At 36.4% G+C, this 23,076-nt stretch overlaps 1 protein-coding gene across 27 annotated transcripts in view; it reads left to right on the top strand.

Moving 5' to 3' along the window:
- Positions 1-23,076, top strand: part of IKZF2 (IKAROS family zinc finger 2) — a 155,344-nt gene that overhangs the window by 95,104 nt on the left and 37,164 nt on the right. For 18 of the 27 annotated variants that reach the window (XM_070269142.1, XM_070269138.1, XM_070269139.1 and 15 more), the window contains 2 exon segments: positions 2,076-2,342; positions 8,972-9,139. In XM_070269142.1, the coding sequence (XP_070125243.1) occupies positions 2,076-2,342; positions 8,972-9,139 (435 nt within the window). 27 annotated transcript variants of the gene reach the window in all.

Genomic DNA, 23,076 nt, shown 5'->3' with positions numbered 1-23,076 from the left:
TGCCTGAAATACCTCCTATATGCCACAAATTTCTTGATCATGTTGGGGGTTTTAAGAGGCATAAAGTATTGTCCTTACTCTTTTCAAAAACCAGTAAAGCTGTACTGATTTGTAAATAGGGTAAAACTCAATATAGTAGATACTGTATTAGAGATGGGGCCAGGAAGGCTGTATATCCCTTTGTAGACCTCAGAGTAGTTTACATACTTTAAGTTAACTGAACTTCACAAAAACCTTATGGAATAAATACAGCACGGTATGTCCAGAGAAAAGTAACAGCCAAGATCGTTTTCTCTATTTACGCATTTAACGCTCACATTAGCCCTATTGATCCCCATTTTATAGAGACGTGGAGAACTTAAGTAACTTGCCAAAGGTGATGCTGCTTGTATTGAGTACCATCGCTAGTATTCAGGTCTAAGCAGGCTGGTTACAGGATTCACCATCTTAATAGCAAAACTGTTCTGGCTCAAACTTTATTCTGTAGTCTAAATTTGTCTCTACTTTGCACATGAAAGCCATAAGATTCAGAGGTTCAATAATTAGTTCAAGATTATTCTGCTAGTAAATGTCAGAGCCGTACGATAGCCATGTTCTCCTGACTCCATCCAGTGATTTCGTCGTAGCACACTGCTTCTTGTTCACAGGGGAGTTCCAGGGAGGGAGTGAGGAAAGCCATGGTGATGGCACCAGCTAGCCTGAGTACCAACGACAAATCACAGAATATGTGGTTTCTCTAAGAAAACAATTGCAGTGAAAAGAACTTACTTCCTTTTTATGAAAATATTTCCTCTATTCGAGTAATACCCAATAATTTGTTTTGCTCAGTAACTTTGATATGATTTCTTAAGAAATTTCAAGATCATTGGATAAAAAACTGTTATTCACTTAAAGCTTGCTTCTGCTTTGTGAAAAGACTCTGTCAGCAATCCGGAATGAGGGCTGTGCTAACAAAATTCCAACTTTTCTGTGGGATGATCCAAAAACAGCAAACAGAAAGCATTAAATTTCTTAACAGTCACAAGTGCGTGCATGCATGCTATGCCATTCCTGTCATTCACTGCTTTTTGGTGTGCAAAGATTAAAGTTGGAATACCTTGATTTGCAGACTAATGTGTTCCATAGAGAATGTTTTTTCATATAGAAAAAAAGCAGAGTAGCTTAAGAACATGTGCACTCGGCCCTATGTTTATACAGCTCTTAAGTGAGTATATGTGTTTAGTCTGATTTTGAGGTATTTACCTTGACAGTGTGCCTTCGTGTGTCTAAGACGTTTGCTGTGTAAGATCCCAAGTTGTTTCTCATGCTCAGTACAGAAGCAGGTTGGCACAAGTACTCTGACGTCAAACAGAGAAGATGAAGTGTGTGTGTGTGCATGTGTGTGTGCGTGTGTTAATTTAAGAGGAATCGTGGCTCAGTGGATTAAGCAGTATCTAATCTTGTCTCTTCCGTGATCCTACCTCAGTCTCAGTATCCTTAGTGACAAACTTAAAAGCCAATACTAGAGTTATTTAAAGACTTGCTTAAAACGTATATTACTGGGCCCAGCCCTATGGCTGAGTGGTTAAAGCTCTACACACTCCACCTCAGCGGCCTGGGTTCACGGATTTGGATCCCAAGCATGGACCTACTCTACTCATCAGCCATGCTGTGGTGGTGACCCACATACAAAGTAGGGGAAGATCAGCACAGATGTTAGCTCAGGACTAATCTTCCTCAAACAAAAAAATTAAAAAAAAAAAAAAAAGAAGAGGAGGATTGGCCATGGATGTTAGCTCAGGGCAAATCTTTCTCAGCAAAAAAAAAAAAAAAAAAAAGTATATAACTGAGTTAAAGAAATAAATGAGTGTGGAAATACAGTGTCCTTCTATTTACCTAGAGCTTTCCTGAAACATCTTCACTTTCATGCCAAAGCTTCACTAAAATATCATAGAGCACGGTATGTAGGGACTGTATTCTACTTAATATAGCATTTCCAACCATGTTAATAGAATGGCAGTGGGTGGACAAGCAATGTAGGTGACAACACATAACATGCATTTAAAATGTCTTCTTGTCTTCTTTTTAAATTGCAGCAAATTCAGTAAAGCTAGAAATGCAGAGTGATGAAGAGTGTGACAGGAAGCCCCTGAGCCGCGAAGATGAGATCAGGGGCCATGATGAAGGTAGCGGCCTAGAGGAACCCCTCATTGAGAGCAGCGAGGTGGCTGACAACAGGAAAGTCCAGGAGCTTCAAGGCGAGGGAGGAATCCGGCTTCCGAATGGTAAACTGAAATGTGACGTCTGTGGCATGGTTTGCATTGGGCCCAATGTGCTTATGGTACATAAAAGGAGTCACACTGGTAAGCAGCTGAAAGAATAACCTGATGACTGCCTGTGACATCTGATGTTGATATTACCTGACATCTATTCTTTTTCCTTTTCATTCAGGGGTGGCAATGGTGAAACTACCTTTTCAAAATTCTGCTAGTATTGGATTGCTGAAAAGCAGAGAGTAGCCTGGGTCTTGACTTCCAGCCTTCAAATCTGAGTAGCATGTCAGAAAAGAAGTTTGGGATTCAGTTTCCACAGTTCTTAATATAGCAATAATATGATAAGGGTTCACAGGTATAGGAGAATTTCATTGTGTAACTTAATCGTCTTGTATTTCTATGCATATTTTGCCATACCCATGGGCAGGTAATAGAGTTTGCTAGCTAAGAGTTTATTTTGTAAAATGGCACTCGTGCATTTATGTAGGGGTGGATCATTTTCACCTTATCTAGTTAACTTCTTGGAATACAATTTCCAATCAATCTTTGCCTACCATGGGTCTCTATGGAAGGCAGATACTTATTTTCCCTAGTTCAAGGATGTTACCATCTTCCGTAATTTTTGATTATAAGTCCTGCAAGGAGATATTTAGGGTGGAATATAACAAAGGATGGTGGGTGTGCGGGTAGGAATGTGTAATCATGGAATAGGGTGAGGAAAGAGACCTCAGATTAATTTAATATATACTTTTAGACATTTCAGTAATATAAAAGTCCAGTTGAATGAGAAGGCCTTATTTAAATCTTTTCAAATCCTTTGGCAAAATAAGAAAAAATTTTGAAAAACAGATGCGATTGTGGTAAGATAGGCAAATCACTGACTCTTACGAAGAAATTTCGAGTTCATATGAAAATTGATTTAAAGGTAATGATAGCTTTTACTATAATGCAAAGTAGTAGTATATAGCTAAATATTAATAACTAATACTCAGAGGTTTAAAATATGATACTCTTTTGGAAGAGAAATAAATCACAGTAAAGAAGTTTAAAATTTAAAAGGTTAACTTTATTTCAATTTTATAAGTAGATGCTGAAAACATGAGAGATACAAGGTACGTCAGAGTCTTTTTAGTGCAGACCTCTCATTTACACATGAAGAAACTGAAGCCCAAAACAGTCAGAGGATTTGTCCCTTATCTGTCATGTAGTTAAGGGCACTGTGAGGCTGGAACTAAAGTTTCCCGATGCCAAGAGTGGTTTTGTTCAAGTGTACCAAGCTTGCCATATCAATATACTGATGTTTTATGATAAAGTATTACTATAAGGCTGATACTTTAAAAATTGTAGTGAGAAGTTACGCTTTCAAATAGTGTTATCTTAATCAAAATCTTCCACTTTAGAGCCTATACCCTTATTCCAACCATATAGTCAGTTACATTTTTACTTTTTGTTTCGAATTTCCTTTTTAAATAGCATTAGATTTTTAAAATATATTACTAGTGCTAATGTTTCTTTAATTTTTAAAAATGTCTCATGGAAAAATTAAAAGATCAAGTTTGGTGTCATTTTTGATAAGAAAAAAAGGAAAAGACTGAAATAATGAGTCTATGTTTGTTGTTCTCATGAAGTAATTCTTACTGCAGGTCTCAAAGAAAGTTATAATGTATTCAGTATCTCAGACTGATTCTATTGAGGAAGATGACACTCATTCACATGTCTAACTTCTCCCATCTAGCATTATACAAACTAAACAAAATTAGTCTCATGACTTTTCAATTGAGTTGCACAGAGTGTTCATTTTAAGACTTAAAAGCATACTAAAAACATTTTTTGGAAGGCTTTCAATAAACTTTTTATGGTCTGAGTTAAGAAAATTCAAAGAACCTGAGTATGCTCTCTTGAAAATTTCGGTTAATCAATGTTTTAATGTATCTGCAGTGATCTTCATCAGCTTGGTTTGTAAACAATAATAATTATATACCCACTGTACTATCCTCTTGATATTTACTACTGTACTAGAGCTGAATTATTTTGATTCTGAGAATCATCTAGTTGATATGGAAAATGTTTCTAAATAGTTATACAGATTTCCACGAGCCCTGTGAATATGGGATTCACTCACCTAGTGAAGGCAAGAGAATGGACTGAACAGCCATTTAAAATCCTCTTGCAGCTGTATGAACTTTTATTGTTAATAAATGTTTCTTGGAGTTTTGTGAAAATTATTTCACTTTCTTCAGATCTGGAAGATTTTTGTTAAAGTTAGTTGCCATTCGTAGAGGCGTTTGGGATACCTGCAACACATTGTTGACCTTGAAATTGTCATATATCCTTAAATTAGCTATTTTTATATGTGTTTCTGATGACGCAGTTTATACATCTGAGTGGATCATGACATTTTCAACTCCATGTTAGTACTATGAGAATAGAAAAATCTATTTGTGTTTCTTTAAAGTAGACTGAAAGAATGCAATCAGAATCTAGTCATTAAACAAATGTTTTCTCCTTAATACCATTCAATTTACAACTTCCCTCCTCACCAATTATTTATAGCTAGTATAAAAGGCACTGTCTTAAATCCTTATCAAGCCTTTGAGAAATATATATTTGTGTGTTTTTAGCTCATAGAATATCTAATATAAAATTGACAGTGAAAAAAGATACACAACCACCCAATTCATTAAAATGACATGGAGTATCAGATCTAATTCACTTCTTCTTCTTTCTCTTTCATACTAAAGTGCCAGTTCCCATGTCTTACTAAGAGCTTGCTGTTACGTCTTTGGTATTGCTACTTTAGTAGGCAATCAGGTAATATTGTCATCGGATACTCCAGGCACTCTTCACTGGGAAGATAGGGAGAATAAAGAAGTAGGGGCAGTAAATCAATTCATGCCTAAACATGAATTGATGCAAACATTATAAATGTAGAATATTCTTAAATTTGCCCCTCTTTGGGGTAGAGTTCTCCCATCTTTGTGACTTCAAGTTTTCAGCACATTTTATACATTGCAGCATTGTGAAGCCATTCTCTTGCTCCGAGGCCCTCTCTACAGGTACTTGGGATTTTTCATAATTTGTAGGTGGTTGTTCCATCTGACACAGGAGCATTCTCTGTCTTTGATTTACCAAAGCAAATTGATGCATGTATGCTTGCATTTTAGCTAAACATTGAAACACAGATCTAGAAATATGTTTGTGAAAGTACTTAAAATATTTAAATATAATTGATTCCATAATAAAAATAGTAGTTACTTCATCCAGTGAATCTGCTCATCCTTGAGTAGATTAGTAGACTGATTACAAAAAAAATTGACAGTGGAAATGAAGGATAGCTTGAGTACATCTTAATTGTTCTCCCGGATCCAAAGTTCTTAATCCAGACTTGTGTATCCACCTACGGAAGGATTAGTTATCACAAATACAGTATGCTATTTTGACATTTTTGAATTGGATTACTTTGTGTCACTAATGTGTTTCGTAAATTCATGGAGTTTTCCTGAAATCTGCTTTTATTTATATCTGAAGAAAAACATGAGTAATATGTTTTTCACACAAGGTCTAAAGACTGGAAAAGGACCAATGATTGAGTCTATTAAAGAAAAAACGTTGTTAAGAAAGAATTGAGACGTGTTGTTTCAAGTTACATAGACAATATAAGTAGCTAACTGAACCTTTTACTTAATTATCAGATCATTTTACGTATTTCTTTAATGCCTAGGCCAGGAATATCTGAAAACATCGGATAAAAGGATTACTCACATTTTACAGGGATGACTTTTTAGAAAAAATTAGTCAACCCACTTAATTTTGATTTGTTATTAAACAGATTTGGATATGACTTCTATTTGTATTATTCCTGGACTATAACAAAGTATAAATAAAAAAAAAAAAAAGAATGAAAAAACCTCATAAGTTAAACTCTTTTCATCCTTGTCTCCAACAGTAGCGTTATGGAGGGTTTTCGCTGTAATTCCAACTAAGTTTTGTGTGGAACATACACATAAACAACAGAGAATTGTTGAAATAATTATTTCAATCAAGACATTAAGAGTAGTTAATCATATTTCAACCCAAAATGAGTAAAGCCATAGGATTAGTATCCAAGAATTTAAAAAAAAATCAAAACTTGATTCATGTAAAATAGATCAGGATTACTCAAAGCTTCATCTGATTAAAATCAAAGTTCATTATTATCATTGTCTCTTTCCTCTTCTCAACAATGGGAGCATGACTGGTTACCTTCATCATATCTCTTTCCTTCACTTCCCATAGCTGTGGGAATATCGTTAGCAAATGCTTCCACACCAGGGCTTACACACTCAGCAGCACAGGGGTGTTCCTAATACATATAGACCCCTTGTCGCTTCTCCTACCCCTTTAAAGATGATCATATAAGTTCAGAAGTAATTCATGTTAAAAAATATTCGAAGATATCTGGAATATTTTGTAAATGTAAAAGTTAAATTACCATGTCACTAGTCTCATAAAACTCAATTAGATGAGTTTAAAAATTAATCTTAAAAAGAGTTATCTTTATTATTTTTTTATTTGTAGATTGGCGTTATTTTGAATGACAAATGCAGAATTCTAACTTAGGGATTTTTAAATTTTTGATTGTAGGCAGCTTAAGGAAGATCTCAGCGTGCTGCGGGAGTGTTTTCCAAAGGCAACGTGATTTTAGATGGTTTTGTTCACCACACTAATTTAATTCCTTTTAAAGTTATGTCATATTAATTTGCTACTTGCCTCTACATAGATTTCAAAAGTAAAATCAAATATTCAGAGTGAAAAGTATAATTACGTTTGCTATTTTCCTACTGTCTAAAAAGTTAACTTCATGAAAAAAGTGCTCCCTTCTTCCTTTTTATTGCTGATTTTATGGCAGGGGTGGGGAGTAGAAAATTCTGATTTTAAAAAGTTGTAGACTGCTATGCCATTGAAAAAAAGTCAAAGAATTCACTTAAGCGATATCTGTGTGCATGTGTATCTGTGTGTAAAATAAAAAGATTTACCAAAATTAGATTTATTTTAAAACTTTATTTTGTAAGCCTTCATATGAGAGGTTTTAGATAAAGTATTTCTCTTTTAAGCTGTATTTAGTGTTTATTTAATTTGTTAGTTTTACTAAATGAATCAAAGTTAAGTAAGATAAAATTTAAAGTAACTTTAACATGATGGATAATTTTTTTCCAGCTAATACATCAGTATAGGTCTTTTTGTAAACTTGGCTCATAAGATCTCCAGATTTCTTAAGAAAAAAGCTTAACCCTTCCTACACACACACAGATTATCCTTTTTTGGTATGTAGCTTATTAAGTTCCAAAATGAGCAAGTACTAATGAATTTGAGATACGTCTGATCTATCAATTTTTCAATTTCTTTAGGTTTTATAACAAATCTGTATGATAGAATGTGCAGTGGGCACTGCCAGAAAGTGACCACAGTTTATCTTCTTTGTGTCTTCTAGTTTTCTTTAATAAAAAGAATCATTGAGTTTATATTAAAGGGCCCCCCAAAATATTGAGGTTTCATTATTCACTGTTATTATGAATGTTTCAAAGATCTTAAGCATGATAACTGAGTTTAAAATGTTTTAAAAATTATTGAAATTATAATCATCATCTAATCTCAAGTACAGATATGGTCTAGTTTAACCAAAAAGGAATTTTTAATTTTATTTTTATTCTCAACTTTCAACTTTAATATGTTATATCTGTACTCCTTATATTTTAATTTATAATTTATTTCATGCCTTTCTTTAGAGATAGACAAATTTAATAGTGTTTCCTTTGTGGCTTGATTAAAATTATCAGTAGACCCTACTTGCCAGTTTTACTGCTTCATCAGCTACATGTTTTTATGTTTGATGACATGAGTGACAGCCAGTTAATGGCAACAGACTAAACCGATAATTCTGACAAACAATTTTATAGCAACATCAGTAATAGGAGACAAGTTTCCTATCAAACCCATGATTTTCACAACAAAAAGAGAATATACAGGAAATGTCTGGATGAATAATTTTCTTTGGACTTTTCCTGATTATATCAGGAAACTTTTTCAAAGGTTTCACTGTTAGTGGCTAGAATTGAGAAACTTGGGCTCTATTAGGAGATTTTTTTGGTAATCAGCTTTGTAACCTATTTAATTTATTGAACCTCTTTGACCCCAGGATAAGAAAATTATCAGCTAAATGAGAGAGTTAGACTAAAGGTCCCTTCTAACTCAAACTCAAAATTTCTGTGGTTTTTAAAAATTCATTTAAAGGTACAATAAAGAGAGCAAGATTTTGTAGTCAAACTTTAATCAGATACTTGGATACTTGAACTTCAATTTCTTCATTTGTAAATTGAAATTATTTACCCAATTAGTAATGGCATTATGAGGATTGAAATATTGTGTGTAAAGCAGTCAGTAAAGTCGGTAACGTGCTGGCAACTCGTTGTTTAACCAATGGTCAGTGCTATTACTGTTATTCTTTTCAGTCGATGACAGGAATCTTGTGAAATTTATAGGAAGAGGGGCAACAACACTTGACTTCAAGTTTGGCACTTTGGTATTAGCAAAGCAAATTCCAGGAAGATAAAGATTTAGAAGACTGAGGAGGGAGATGAGCATTCTTAGCACAGAGAACTGGCTCTGGTTGACAGTGTGCAGCAGATCAGTCACTTGCACATGACCTACTTGAACTTTCCCACCTCTTTTCCTTCCTGCAGGTGAACGTCCCTTCCACTGTAACCAGTGTGGAGCTTCTTTTACTCAGAAGGGCAACCTTCTGAGACACATAAAGTTACACTCTGGAGAGAAGCCGTTCAAATGTCCTTTCTGTAGCTATGCCTGTAGAAGAAGGGACGCCCTCACAGGACACCTCAGGACCCACTCTGGTGAGTGTCACCAGCTCTTGGAGAAGAGAGCTAAAATGTGAGAATTCCAGGAGAGTGCTATAGAATAACACAAAGTAACTTATAGCTTTGGCATATAGTAGGAATGATCTTGACAATGTTTTTGTGTTCCTTGAATAATGATAAATCTTGCAGGATGCATATGGTCCTTCTTTTTAGACTTATAGACTTAGCAAAAAGGAGCACAGTCAACTGAAGTGTCTCTTATGCCAAGCCTTTGAAGTAAGGAAAAGCTGTTCTATAAATTTTCTATGATTTTAAAATTTTATAGTTATTAATAAAGCGGTAATTATGGTAATCCAGATTAACTGAAAATCTAGTAAAACATCAGAGTTACATGCTGATGTTGTCCTACAGGAGAAGAGAGCTGTGATATTTTTTGAGTGCTGTGATGCCCAGGCTGGGACCTCAGTGGGAAATCAAATATTGCTATTTTTAAACTTGAAGCTATTATGCTCATTAGAAAATTGGCTGTTAAAGTATTTTGTATTCCATTTTAACTCTCCTTGTTTCTTTAACCCTCAAATTATGGTTAGTGGATGCTCTCTGAAACTTTTCTCTGCTTCATAAATAATCATTAAAATATCTAGAATAAGTTTGATTTTTTAAAAATGCCAGAATATAGTGCATAAAAGAGGGAGAATGATTAGAAATCTGAATGAATCTCATTTGACTGATAGCATGAATTGCCATAACCAAGAAGTTAAAGGTGAAAAATTAATATAGAATACTCTCAAGTCAGTTTTATATACTCCTTCTGTCCGTAATGACATTTTAAAATTTAATTTTAATATGAAGATATGATGGAAGTGATATTTTCATCTACACTGACAAATTATGTTAGAGAGCACTGTGCATTGTGAGGTAATGCTTGTATTATCTTTCTTTACATTTCTCCCGTTAATCCTTAAGGCTTTACTTAGTTTTTTAACATGAATGTGAAATATGTAAAACTATTTTAGACATTAACTCTTAAATTTGGGGCAGTTACAGAAAAAGAAATTAATGCAAACTTTAAAACAAAATATTTTAAGTATATATATTCACGTCTTCCCTGATTCCAAATAATGCACCTATTTCCAATTTTGACATTTTATATTTTATTTTAAAATTTTGCAGTGAAAATTACAACTTAAAGTAGCATTGTTTTATTATAAAAATCACTCTATTGAAAGATATTTTTAAGACATGAGAGTTATTTTCTTTAGCTATCCATGTTTTCTGGCTTATGAAAGTATTATTGAGTTGACCAAGGGTTATATAAAACGTCAGTTTTTGTGAACGTACCTATTGCATGAAGTTGATTTCATTGGAAGTTTTCATTCTTTACAAAATTGCGTTGCTTTGAGTATTGGGGTTTAGTGTAATATGTTAATTTACCTGGGATTGCAGTATTGCTCTTAGGTTCAATGCCTGGTTACACCTCTGGAAATCATTCATATTCATCTGTTTCCTTGATTTCCTTTTTGTTCTTTTAACAGATCTATCCCTGTGGTAGTGTCTAAGAATTTAAGACACCTTAGTTTTTGTGTTAGATTGAGCTGGGCGGCTGCAACCAGCTTTGTTATGCAAATTAGGCATGGCCCATCTAGGGACTCCTGGTTGGTGGCTAATGAAGAGGTGCAGGGAGGGAAAGATGTCACCCCAAAAGTAGGCCACCCCCATTGGCTTTGGCCAGGCAACACGCTTGACATCATTTACATGATTCTATGTAATTATAAAGTTTGTGTATATAAAGCAAAGCTGTTTCTGTGAAGTTATGTATTTTGTAGATAAATATATTTCTGCTTTGAGGTTAAAAATAATAAAGGCATGGGGGCTGGCCCCGTGGCCGAGTGGTTAAGTTCGCGCGCTCCGCTGCAGGCGGCCCAGTGTTTCGTCGGTTCGAATCCTGGGCGTGGACATGGCACTGCTCGTCAGACCACGCTGAGGCAGCGTCCCACATGCCACAACTAGAGGAACCCACAACGAAGAATACACAACTATGTACCGGGGGGCTTTGGGGAGAAAAAGGAAAAAATAAAATCTTTAAAAAAAAAAAATAATAATAATAATAATAAAGGCATGGTCGCTATAACTGCTATCATGCTAATTTTGCAATTTGGTATATCGAGTCATATTTTTTGCAGATATATGAATAGATAGCATCTCAGACTGCCTAATTAAAGACAGTTTAATGGGGGCCAGCCTGGTGGCATAGTGGTTGGGTTCCCACACTCCACTTCCTCACTTAAGGGTTCACAGGTTCGGATCCTGGGTGTGGACCTACATACCAGTCGTCAAGCCATGCTGAGGCGGCATCTCACATACAAAATGGAGGAAGATTGACACAGATGTTAGCTCAGGGACAACCTTCTTCAAGCAAAAAGAGGAAGATTGGCAACAGATGTTAGCTCAGGGCCAAACTTCTTCACCAAAAAAAAAAAAAAAAAAAAGAGTTTAATGGAATGATGAGAGGAAGAGGAGAGGGATGTCTTCCAGCATGAAGGGGTGATATCAATTCAGTCATACTTCCAACTGGAATCTAAAATGTTAACCATCACCAGTGTTTTTCATAATAGATAGGACATGAAACCTAACTGCTGAAGTCCATGCTTCTCTAATTGGTCAGAAAGCTCAAACTGATTATTATAGATTTCTTCTTGCAATACCTATTCCATCTTTTCTTTTTTGCACCTGGACTGACAACGTTCTTTATCTGATGGGTGACCCAAACCTTAATTCCTGCAAGTTCTGTGTATTTGGTGGTTCTGCCTTCCTTGGATTACTGCAATTTTTTAATAAGCAAGATTATTGGGCAAGTTTTTTTAAGAGGTGTCCCAGTGAATCTCCTGAGTTCCGAACATAGTTGTCCTTGCCCTGGCATATAGCAACAATCCCAAATCATTTGGTAATCTGGAAAAATTACCAACCAATAGCCCACTTCTCTCCCTGTTAGTTGAGTAGCTTGACATGTCCCAAATAGCCAGAGAGTAGCCTCAGCTCCAATATGACAGCACCAGAACTCTGATCTCTGGTGGAAATATTCTCCCCTGACACTGAGGTCCCCTGACACAGATGCCAAGAGTTCAGCACAGGAAGTAAAAATCCTTTAAGTAAGTTATTTGATCGCTTTGTCTTGTGGCCACTCCTACCCTAACCTCTTTCTTCTTAGACTCATGTATTCCAGCCATGGAGGAGATGGCTTTAGGCATATATCATATCCTATAGAACATACCCAAACTTCCCCCAGCTAGCAACCATACACGAACCACTCCACTGGTAGGTCATTTTATCACTCTGTTTAGCCAGCTGATCCTGGATGATGGGGCATGAGGTATGATCAGTGGAATCTACAGGTTTAAGCTCTTTGCTGTATGTCCTTTGCCATAAAATGAATGTTCTAATTGAAGGCAATATTTTAAGGCATTCGGTTAAATCCATGCAGAGGAGCTTACAAAAGTACTGAAGGAAGGGGAGGAAATCTATATCCCGAATATCTGTAAATATGTATCTGGATAACTATTAATTCCTCTGAGGGTAAATTTTTGCCTCCTTCATGTTGGAAGGAGTCTCACATAACCTACCTGCCTCCAGCTGACTGGGTCATTCTCCTGTAGAATGACTGGCACCATATTGGAGTCTCAGCATTGGAAAGTTGTGAACTCAGCAGTGGTGGTAGTCAAATTAGTCATAGGTAGGGAGAAGTCCATGTTGTCGAATCCATACATAGTTTCCACCCCTGCTCCCATTGTCACTTTGTACATGGGTCCCTACAGCAACGACCAGGGTAGCTAGGAAAGGAATCTGAATGACATTCTTAAAATAGATTGTGTGATTGTTTTGGGTCATCCATCAGATAATCTTGTCCAGATTACTAAAAATCTTCTCCATAGTGGATGCCCTTTAGAGGGCATTCACCTAGGATACCATATTGTCACAGTTTGTGCCAATTCTGAGAGGTTCATCCACATAACTCCTTCTGTCACCAGTCTTCCAGTCTTGTTCTTCCACGTCCTTGACCGTATGGCTATGCCGTGTCTCATTACTTCAGCTCTCTCTCCTTCCATGTAAAATATACAATCTGAAAATCTGTCTGCTGGAGGTATATCCTTTCACTACTGTGTTTCAGGACCAGCCCCCTTCAGTGGGCCTGTAACACAGTAGTCACAGTTAGTACCAAGTACCACTCAATCCATTTACAAACTAAGTCTACATGGTTTCCTTCTCCATTAATTAATCGTTGAGAACACCCCATGAGGCCGTAGATGTGGGTTGAAGGAGAGATTGTGAAGCAGAAGTAGCAGGTCTCAGGGACAGCTGAGCTACTTGCTCATGAAGTATGCTTCAGCTTCCCAAACCTGCATGGTCCAAGTTTTATTTAACAATGAAATGCTCTTGTGCACATCTTATGATATATTAAATCAGGTAACACCTAGTTCATTTTTCGTAGTTTGGGCCACATAGTCATCTGGAGTCCCATGGACCAGTACGCAGTCTTAACTAGAGTCCAATGGCAAGTTAGGAGCTGCTTTTCAAATAGAGTAATAATTTTTGGTAGAAGATCATATGCCTTTACTCTAAAACCATTAGAGATCTACACTCTTATGCTTCTATTGACCAAGATGTCATACAGCATTTCAAAAAATCATTGCATGGCTGGATCTTAGAGCTAAAAGTTTAGGGAGCTTTCATCACAGCAGAGGTATGCTGCAGATCCATTTCTTGTCCCAGTGCTCTCTGAACTCAGATCGCTGGGCCCATAAAATTTCACCAATGCTGCAAGTCTCTGAACTTTTCATGGAGATTATCTCCTCTCTTCTATCGTATATCTTACTGAGGCATCTCAGTTGTTTACTACTTCCTGCTCGCCATGTCCAATCAGTATAATCCCACGAATGTAATGTTCCAGCTTGATGTACTGTGGGATGTCAAGATGAACAACATTTCTTTCAACTATACCGTGACAGAGAGGAGAGTTGACCTAGCCTTAAGGTAAGATAGTGAAAGTATGCTGTCCTTGCAGTGTAAGCGCAAACTGCTTCTGATTATCTCTGTTGATAAGGAACTATTTTAAAAAGAAATTAAGTCAATAGCTTCATACCTGGTGTCGGGCTATGTTAATATGTGCCAGGAAAGACACTACAGCTAGAGCTGCGTCTGCCACTGGCATTATGGTGTGATTAAGTCTGCATTCATTCACAGAACCGTCTAGGTCTTGCGTTAGCCTAACAAAGAGTACAAAGGTTGTAGGAATCACCACTCCGTGTCTTTCCCGTTTTAGTTTACTGTCTTGGGAGAGGTGATAATTCTAGGACTGCAATCTCTAACATGGTAGCCACTAGCCGCATGTGGCTATTATGCACCTAAATATGGTTAGGGCCACATGTTGAAATTTTTGATAAATAAAATATATTAAAGTTAATTCCACCTCTTTTAAATGTGGCTACTAGAAAATTTAAGATTACATATGTGACTCATATTTGCATTGGACAGCATTTTTCTTGACTTTTTATGATGGCCTTCCCTCCATAGGTCAGGGAACTAATGTGAGTATTCTCCCCATTACTAAATATATTTGTTCCCACAATACTGTCAGATGGACTTGGGTAAAGTCTCCATATATATCTTGACCTCCGTAAGGCCCCAGTTTGACTGGTGGGCCACAGTGGCAATTCTGGTTCCAGGGACGAATGTCAGTTCAGAGCTAATCTAATAGAACTGTCTAAAAGCCTGGAGAAAGACTTGGTATTTTCCTTTTCCCAGTGCACAGTCACCATCATAAATGTCCACAGGTAATTCTGAAATGACTTCGAGGAAGATTCATAGCATACATGGGTGGCCAGGTTTCAGGGCCCTTCCTGAAAGGGGCTCAGTCTCCACCTAAAACTGTATGACCCAGGGTGTTGTGAATAGGCTTATTGCTTATCTAGGCACTCGATAAGAGATCGTGAATCCCACTATGGTGACTCAAGTTGGGATTTTGCGCCCAAGACCTAGAGTTTTTCTTTCAATGTAAATCAGTTAGCACGTTGGTAGTCTAACCATCTTTTTCGTTCTTGGGGACTCCATAATCAATTAGCCATTGCTATAGAACCTTGTGGCACAAAACACTCTGATTGTCACCTCATGTCATCCTATGGCTTGTTAAGATAATTGCACCTTCCTGAAATTAATTCCTACTTCATAGCCTCCGCTACTCTGTGATCACGTAAATCAAGGAGCCCAGTTGTTCTCTCCAGCCTAGAGAAGACAGTTACCATAAAGCTTTTCAGGCATACTCGTTCTTTCCTCACCGGTGTAATTCTTTGGTGAAGGGAAAGTCATGCAGACCCTTCCATGGGTATGATTAGGGGAGGGCTGACCAGGGTGATTCGTAATAGATCCTTTCCAGTATTCTTACTTACTTGAGCTTTTGGAATTCTTCCGCTTTGCTATGCCAGAAAAATTGTGACATTTCAACTTTTTAGTATTTCAACCATCATTAAATCAAAGATTCAATAAACCAGTCACTCCCACCTGCTCAAGGCAGTATATTAAATCCGAAATCCCAAGTAAATGCACATATAGTGATAAATTTGGCCCACTTCAGCATTTTAGTTCATCTTCTTGGTAAAAGCCTGAGAATCAGTCCATTCCCTTACATGCTATCTAGACTCGTGCTGATACAAATTGGCAGACTTTTGCAATTCTTTCAGTGTATAGGCTGTCCCCTCCTGGATCAGGCCTTGATTTTCACTGTATCACGATCTAACTTGTTATGAGCCTGGGGACAATGAAAGGTAATAGGAGTGACTCCTGGAAAGAATTGCCGTTCTCTGATTGGGTTCTTGCTTCAAAACCCAATTGAAAATCTTGTTATATGGAAATGATGACTTATGGGAACGTTGGTTTCCTTGGCTGGAAGGGTGAGCATTGAGGAGGACTGTGTCTTCTGGCCAGGACGGCACAGGAGTGTTTGCGGCTTCAGCATTCTGAGCACTTCAGAAATGTCTGGGATACGGTATAAATTCAATCACTGCTAGCTTTTTTTCTTTTTTTTTTTTCCCCAATCTTATATGATCTTGGTTTTGATTGTGTAGTCCCAATAGTTAGATTATTTACAGATAATATCCAGCATTTCTTGAGCTCGCCCTGGACACTAGGCATTGTACTAAGCACTTCACATGGATTATTTCTTTAATTAAAGCCCTTTTATCTCATATGAGCAAAACCAGGTAGTTTTTAAGTCTAGTAACATGGGATATTCTTTTAATAAAAAAGATCTTTACATTAAAAAATATAAATATAAAATATATATTTAATCATTTGTCTTTGGCTATAACTCCAGGCCCTTTTCTTTCACTGAGGAATTTGGTTTTAGAGTTCCAAGTAACTTTTCTGGCCTCATATCACACTCATAATACATCAGCTCTAATTCCATTTTCAGTTTCCTAAAAAACTTAAAGACTCTTATGAAGCAATCAGACTTCTATTAAATTTAAAAAATTTTTTTCACTAATATTTACGATTATCTTTGCCCTTTTCCAATTCTTTAATGTTTTTAAAAATCAACTCACCTTTATTGAATCTTTCCAAAGTGGTAAAATTTGTTTTTATAGAAAAAACTTTATTTTTGCACTTATATCATTGGAATATGGATATTTGAATAATTTACATAATTATCATAACAAATGGCATAGATAATTTGGCTAACATAACGGATGCTTAGTGACTATCAGTTCAACTGTGGGAAGTGTTATATGAGCACCAGAAATTCAGTGTTTTCCGGCTCCTGACAGTGTGCTTTTCAAAGGGAATGGAGAGGCCATCAGTCAAGAGAGCTTCTCGCTATTATTATTCCTGTTTTATAGGTGAGGAGACTGAGGCACAGAGAGGTCACACAGGCAGAGCCTGAATTCAAACCAAGACAGCCAAACTCCAGAATCTGTACTCTGTGCTTTCGGATAAATGATACAGCCCCATATGTTTCTTCCATAAAACTTGAACCTTATTAAGTTAACTCAAAATGATTAAAAAAAAAAAGAGTGCTATCTGGAAGTCAAGAGGTCAGGACATCTGGATTTTAGAATGGGCTCATTGCACATTAGCTATGTAAGTTTGTCAAATCCCTTAATTGGAGGTTACACCTCCCTATGTTGCTAATATCACATGATACCAAATACAATGTGTGATCTTTTCTCCCTGTGATTTGCTGCTGGTCTCTCACTGTCACAAAACCTTAAAAAGTAAAACAGTAGTCTTCACTCCAAACATTTTTTAACAGTTTCCTCCAGTTTGTTTTAACTTTTTAAAATAGATTTGCATAAAATGGAATGGGTCTTCAAGTCAGATGATCTTCACAACAGCAGAATTACTTCTCTGCTACGGTCTGCTAACCTAAATCTAACCGGGATCCCTGATGTAGACAGTTTCTGATTGCGCTCTTCCAGTTCCAAACATAATTTGCTCATTTAAAATACATTTCATCTTAATGAATACTTTTGGAAAAGCTCCCTCTGTTGCTGAACACCAACAGGAAAAAGTGTAAAGTAATATTGAATTTTCCCTCTCTTACTTTTGCTAATTAGTACCTGAAGAATATATTTCGCACAGGAATAGAAAATAAGTTTAAGTGGACAAAACTGTGATTACTTGATTTGATTGCATATCTTAAATTTTGATTACAGTCATTGATAACATTTTTAAATTTTGAAGGGATGCCCATTTTACAAATAGCTAGTAAATCAGAGCCCCTTAAAGAACAGAAGTACTTTGGTGGTGTTTGATAGTATTTGCCATGGAAATGTTTGTTTTCTGACAATGATTTGTGAACAATATAATTTTATTAATTCCAGAAGTATCAGATTAATGTGAAAATCTGTTTTCAGTAGCAGATAATTCCTGCTAACAACTTCCATATCTTATTTCCCACATTTATTTTGAGGAAGATTGACCCTGAGCCAATATCTGTGCCCATCTTCCTCTCCTTTATATGTGGGATGCCTGCCACACTGTGACTTGATGAGCAGTGTGTAGGTTGGTCCACGCTCGGGATCCGAACCCGGGAACCCTTGGCCACCAAAGCGGAGTGTGGGAACTTAACTGCTGTGCCACTGGGCCAGCCCCTATTTCCCACTTTTCTCGATAATAATGGAAGAAATTGTAACCTTTCTTACTTTTGTTATAGCAGTGCTATATCCTGTTTCTGAAATATTGTCCATTCAGGAAAAAAAGTGAAATGATACAATCTGAGTTTTATTTGTACAACAATCGTCAGTGTTTGATTTTTTTGTTTTTTCAAAATATTTTTATTTATTATGGGCTATTTAGAGCTATTCTGTTTGTCTTAGTTCTGGATATTTCATTAGAGTTGCTTTATTTTATTATGATGTGTTGGCTAAATTTAAACATATCTAGCAATTGTGACCCTGAAAACAAAATGAATGGCTGAGAGAAAAAAACCAGATCTTTTTCTGTGACATTTAAATGCCATTTTAAGAGGGAGTGACAGGAGAGGGAAAGGAGAGAGAAATAACAAATTAGAAAGTATTATATAAAGTTATAGGAAAATAACAAGTACTGGTTTATTTTTTAAACTCTTAAGATTTACTGCACAAATCATCTAATTTGCTTTATATAAATTTATAACAGTATTTATGTGAGTTTTTAATGATGAGTTCAGTGCTTCTGCTACAAAAAGGATTTTTATTAGTTTGTCTGTTAGATTTTTACTTTAACAAGTGATTATAGTCCTTTCCTTCCTAGAAATTTGATTAGTGTGCTTCATATGTTATATATTACTCCCTTTAATTGTCTTTATTACGCCCAATACACTGAGGAAATAGTGTTTCAATTAAGCCCTGGACCCCTATTAATCAAAATAATACTTAGCATACTTGTTATTTTTTAAATCTAGGAGAAACTAGGATTGCAGATTTTTTCTAATTAGTATTTCAGGTATATTTCTCATGTACTCTAATGCCCTATTAAGTATTTAAAACAGAAGAGTAGATATTTTTAGGACATGGAAATGTATAGTATATGTGCATTTTATAAATTCCTTTGCATAAATTATAAAGAGAAAAAAGTAAGAATGCCATACAGTCTCAAGTGATTTTATGCCATATCTGAAATTCAGTTTTGGCCGTGGAATTGTACTGGATTCAGATTCTTACAAAAAATTATTTATTGCTTAAAAATGGAATTTTAAAAAAAACTGAAAATGAAAGATTCTAATATCCAAAGGAAATTTATTCATTGTCTCATATTCTAAAAAAGCCAAATATTCCTTAACACTACCATATTTCTAACATACTTATTACTTGTAACACTAAGGTCTTGTTCAAAGATAGATAAATAAAATATCCTTGAGTAAGCAGATCAGTGCAGGAATTGTTTGACTTTTTTTGTTCATCTCATTTTAAGAAAGTAAGAATTACTTTGTGTTTTCAATAAAACCTGCTATAAAATTCTGAGTAAAACCTTAGCTTTCAATGAAACCAGTATGTAGTATATAATTCTTTATTTGGATATATGACCTAAAAACGATTACTTTGTAAAATTAGTTGATGTTATATATGTGTATCATGTAACCAGGAGTGAGAGGTATTTGAGGAACCTTCCAGTGTCATGAAGTCTTCCTCTGACTTAGGGTTGATAAGTCTACATTATTCTGAACAAATACCTAGTTTATTTCCAAACACCTCAGGAATGTTGATTTTTTACAGGACTACTTTGTAATCTATTCAATGTTTGACAATTTTCAGCTTAAGAAGTTTGTTCTTTATGTCTAATTGTCAGTTTAAAGCTCTTTTGTCCTACACAAAGCGACCGGACCAGATGTACCATGTAAATATCCGTCTGTTAAAACAAAAACAGCTTCCTTCTTATTGTACATTTTTAGTTCTTTTATGTAAGGACTGTCTTTTCATCTTTCAAGACCCTGTAATTCCAAGGACTATATTTTTAATAGAAATAGCTCAGAAATATTGAAGGCTTGTATTAGTTTCTAATATTGATGTTTTAAAAACATATCAGTTAAATAGTACACTGATTGCTGCAAACTCGCTTAAAAGTTTGCCTTTTATTTTTGACTCTAGTTTGTCTTGTTCAGTTAAACGTTTAACTATCATGGGAAAATACCTATGAAATGAAATATTAGGACTCACCCTGCTTTTGAATGTATTTGCACATTTACCCTTAGTAGAATGTGAAACCAACCAAAACTGCCACAAAAACGGGCTTTTTTTTTTTTTTTGGTGAGGAGGATTAACCCTGAGCTAACATCTGTTGCCAGTCTTCCTCTTTTTGCTTGAGGAAGACTCTTGCTAACATCTGTGCCAATCTTCCTCTATTTTGTACATGAGACACCACCACAGCATGGCTTGATAGCAGTAGGTAGGTCCACACCCAGGATCTGAACCTGTGAACCCTGGGCCACTGAAGAGGAGCATGTACACTTAACCACTACGCCACCAGGCCAGCCCCCAAAACAGGCATTTTTAAGGTACAAACCATACTCTCCCAGAGAAGCTAGTAAGAAGAGATATCTTTCTCTTCATCTTCAGATGTCTTGAAAGTAAAGTCCAAAGGTAATGTCTGCCATGGATCAAGATAGAGCTAACCTTTTTGACTAGTAAAGAAACAACTTCATGTCAAATGCTCTAGTTTTAAATCTTCTCATATGGGACAGTCTGTTAATTCATCATGAGAAGTGATGTGCCCTCACATATATTGTCATTTCTCACGAAGGGATTGATTACCACACCTCCATCATTCCTTTAAATCCTGACTAATCAGCAATTCTGTAACGCGAAACGTGTTCTAAAGTACATGTAGCATTTCTAATCACTCACTTTCTTTTCTAATACACCCTCTTTCCATCTTGTTTTATTTAAATTATCTTTCCTTCTTCTCTCTCCTTTTGTCTTCTATTCTTTATCTTTCTCATAGGTTTTTCCCCCCAATCCTTCAATGTTTGCTTCAATATTACTTCACTTTATTTTTTTATTTATTTTTTGGAGGAAGATCAGCCCTGAGCTAACGTCTGCTGCCAATCCTCCTCTTTTTGCTGAGGAAGACTGGCCCTGAGCTAACATCCGTGCCCATCTTCCTCTATTTTATATGTGGGACGCCTACCACAGCATGGCTTGACAAGCAGTGCATAGGTCCACACCTGGGATCCAAACCTGGGATCCAAACCGGGAACCCTGGGCCACTGAGGCGGAACATGTGAACTTAACCACTGCGCCACTGGGCCGGCCCCTTACTTCACTTCATTTTTGTGGTGATTGACAGAAAAAAGTACATAAATAAGTACCTTTAGTTTATATTACATACGAAACGATTTGTATAACATGGGATTGCTGCAGGTCACAGACCTTTGGATATTAATAGTACTGATTATTTTGTGAACGGAGTGAAGAGTAAAAAATGTGTGAAAATTAGGTACTTGGCCAAAGATTACCATCATCAGTTATTTTCACATTGACATTTTTTTTAAACCGGATGACCATGACTTTTCTACCAGAATTTGCCAAAGAGATACATTTAAAAGAATACGATCCCATGGACCAGCATAATGATAGCCTCATCGTATTGAATTATACTGGTTCAGAAATTGAATGTGGTGCAGCTCGTTCACAGTAGCGATGGTGCATTGGGTGTAGTATAATTTGTCCTGCAGGCTTCTCTGGAGAAGGAACTGTCTTCACCTGATTTTAGACCTGGCACTGGGCCTGCTTTCTGGGAGATCTCCCCAGTGTGAACTGCCACCCTCCACCCTTTTGTCCTTCCTGGAGGTGGTTGATAGAGATGGGTTACGCTGACAGTTACACGGACAGTGTCAGTTGCACACATGGTTTGCCTAACTGTGCTGGGCTGATTTCCCCCATCAAGTCTTGATAGTGTTGCCCGCGGTGCCTCTTTGCGTGTTTTGCAATAAATGCTGAAAAGAGGGGATGAGATTAGTATCTTCATTCAGACTCTTAAAACACACACTTAAGGCCTTGCCCGCTGACACTTGACAGGAGGGGAAAGCCACTTGCAGTCAGGCCAACTAGTAAGACAAGCCATGTGATTTCCACCCAGTAGAACACTTTTTTTTTTTTCCCCAGACAAATAATCCTTACATACTCTACTTTATATGTTTCTTGTAACAGAAATTAAAAATTTTTAATAGTATATATGATCTCATCTTTTTCAAATAGCAGTAGTCATGCGTCTTTAAATTTCAGACGCTTATTTCTAGGAGGAATTATTAAAGAGAAGTCTTCTCTGTAACACAGACTCACGTGATCTGGCTCTTCCCTTTGGCGCAGAGATGTTTATTAGATCAGTTTGCTGCTGGAACCTCTCCTCCTTACCTTTCCCTGTTCTCAGGAGTTCTAGAGAAATGGGTGAGATTGACGGAGTTATTTCTGTTTCTCAATCTTCTCCAGACACTGTCCTCATTCCCGAGTTTACTTGCACAGTTTTGCACCCCGTGTGGATGTTGGAGTGGACAGTCTGAACTTGTGGCCGTTTCGCATTTTCCCTTTCACATCGCCAAGTCTGCCGGCCTGGCATGTTTGGAGCTCCACGGTGAGGCAGAAGGGCAGCATGCCAGCCTCATTACTCACTCACTGTCCAAAAAGCACATCACACTGTTTTTTGTTTTGTTTTGGTTTTTTGAGGGTTTTTTTCTTTTTGTAAGCTCACCTCCACCCTCTTCTTTTATTTTTCCTACTTGATCCGTGGATGTGAGTCAAAGAAACCTGTTCATCCACAGCCTGTACCATCTTGCCAAATCTTGTAAGAAAACTCCCAAATGGTAGAAATACAAATGAGGTAAATAAAAACCAATATCATTCATTATTAGCATATAAAATATATTTAGAATATAATGAAATTTTTATTTAGAATATAATTAAATTTTTATTTAAGGAGTCAAATTATCTATCAGAGTGGTATCCCTTTAA

The sequence above is a fragment of the Equus caballus genome, chromosome 6, assembly GCF_041296265.1.
Source record: "Equus caballus isolate H_3958 breed thoroughbred chromosome 6, TB-T2T, whole genome shotgun sequence".
NCBI lineage: Eukaryota > Metazoa > Chordata > Mammalia > Perissodactyla > Equidae > Equus > Equus caballus.
This window is presented reverse-complemented; position numbering and strand designations above follow the sequence as displayed.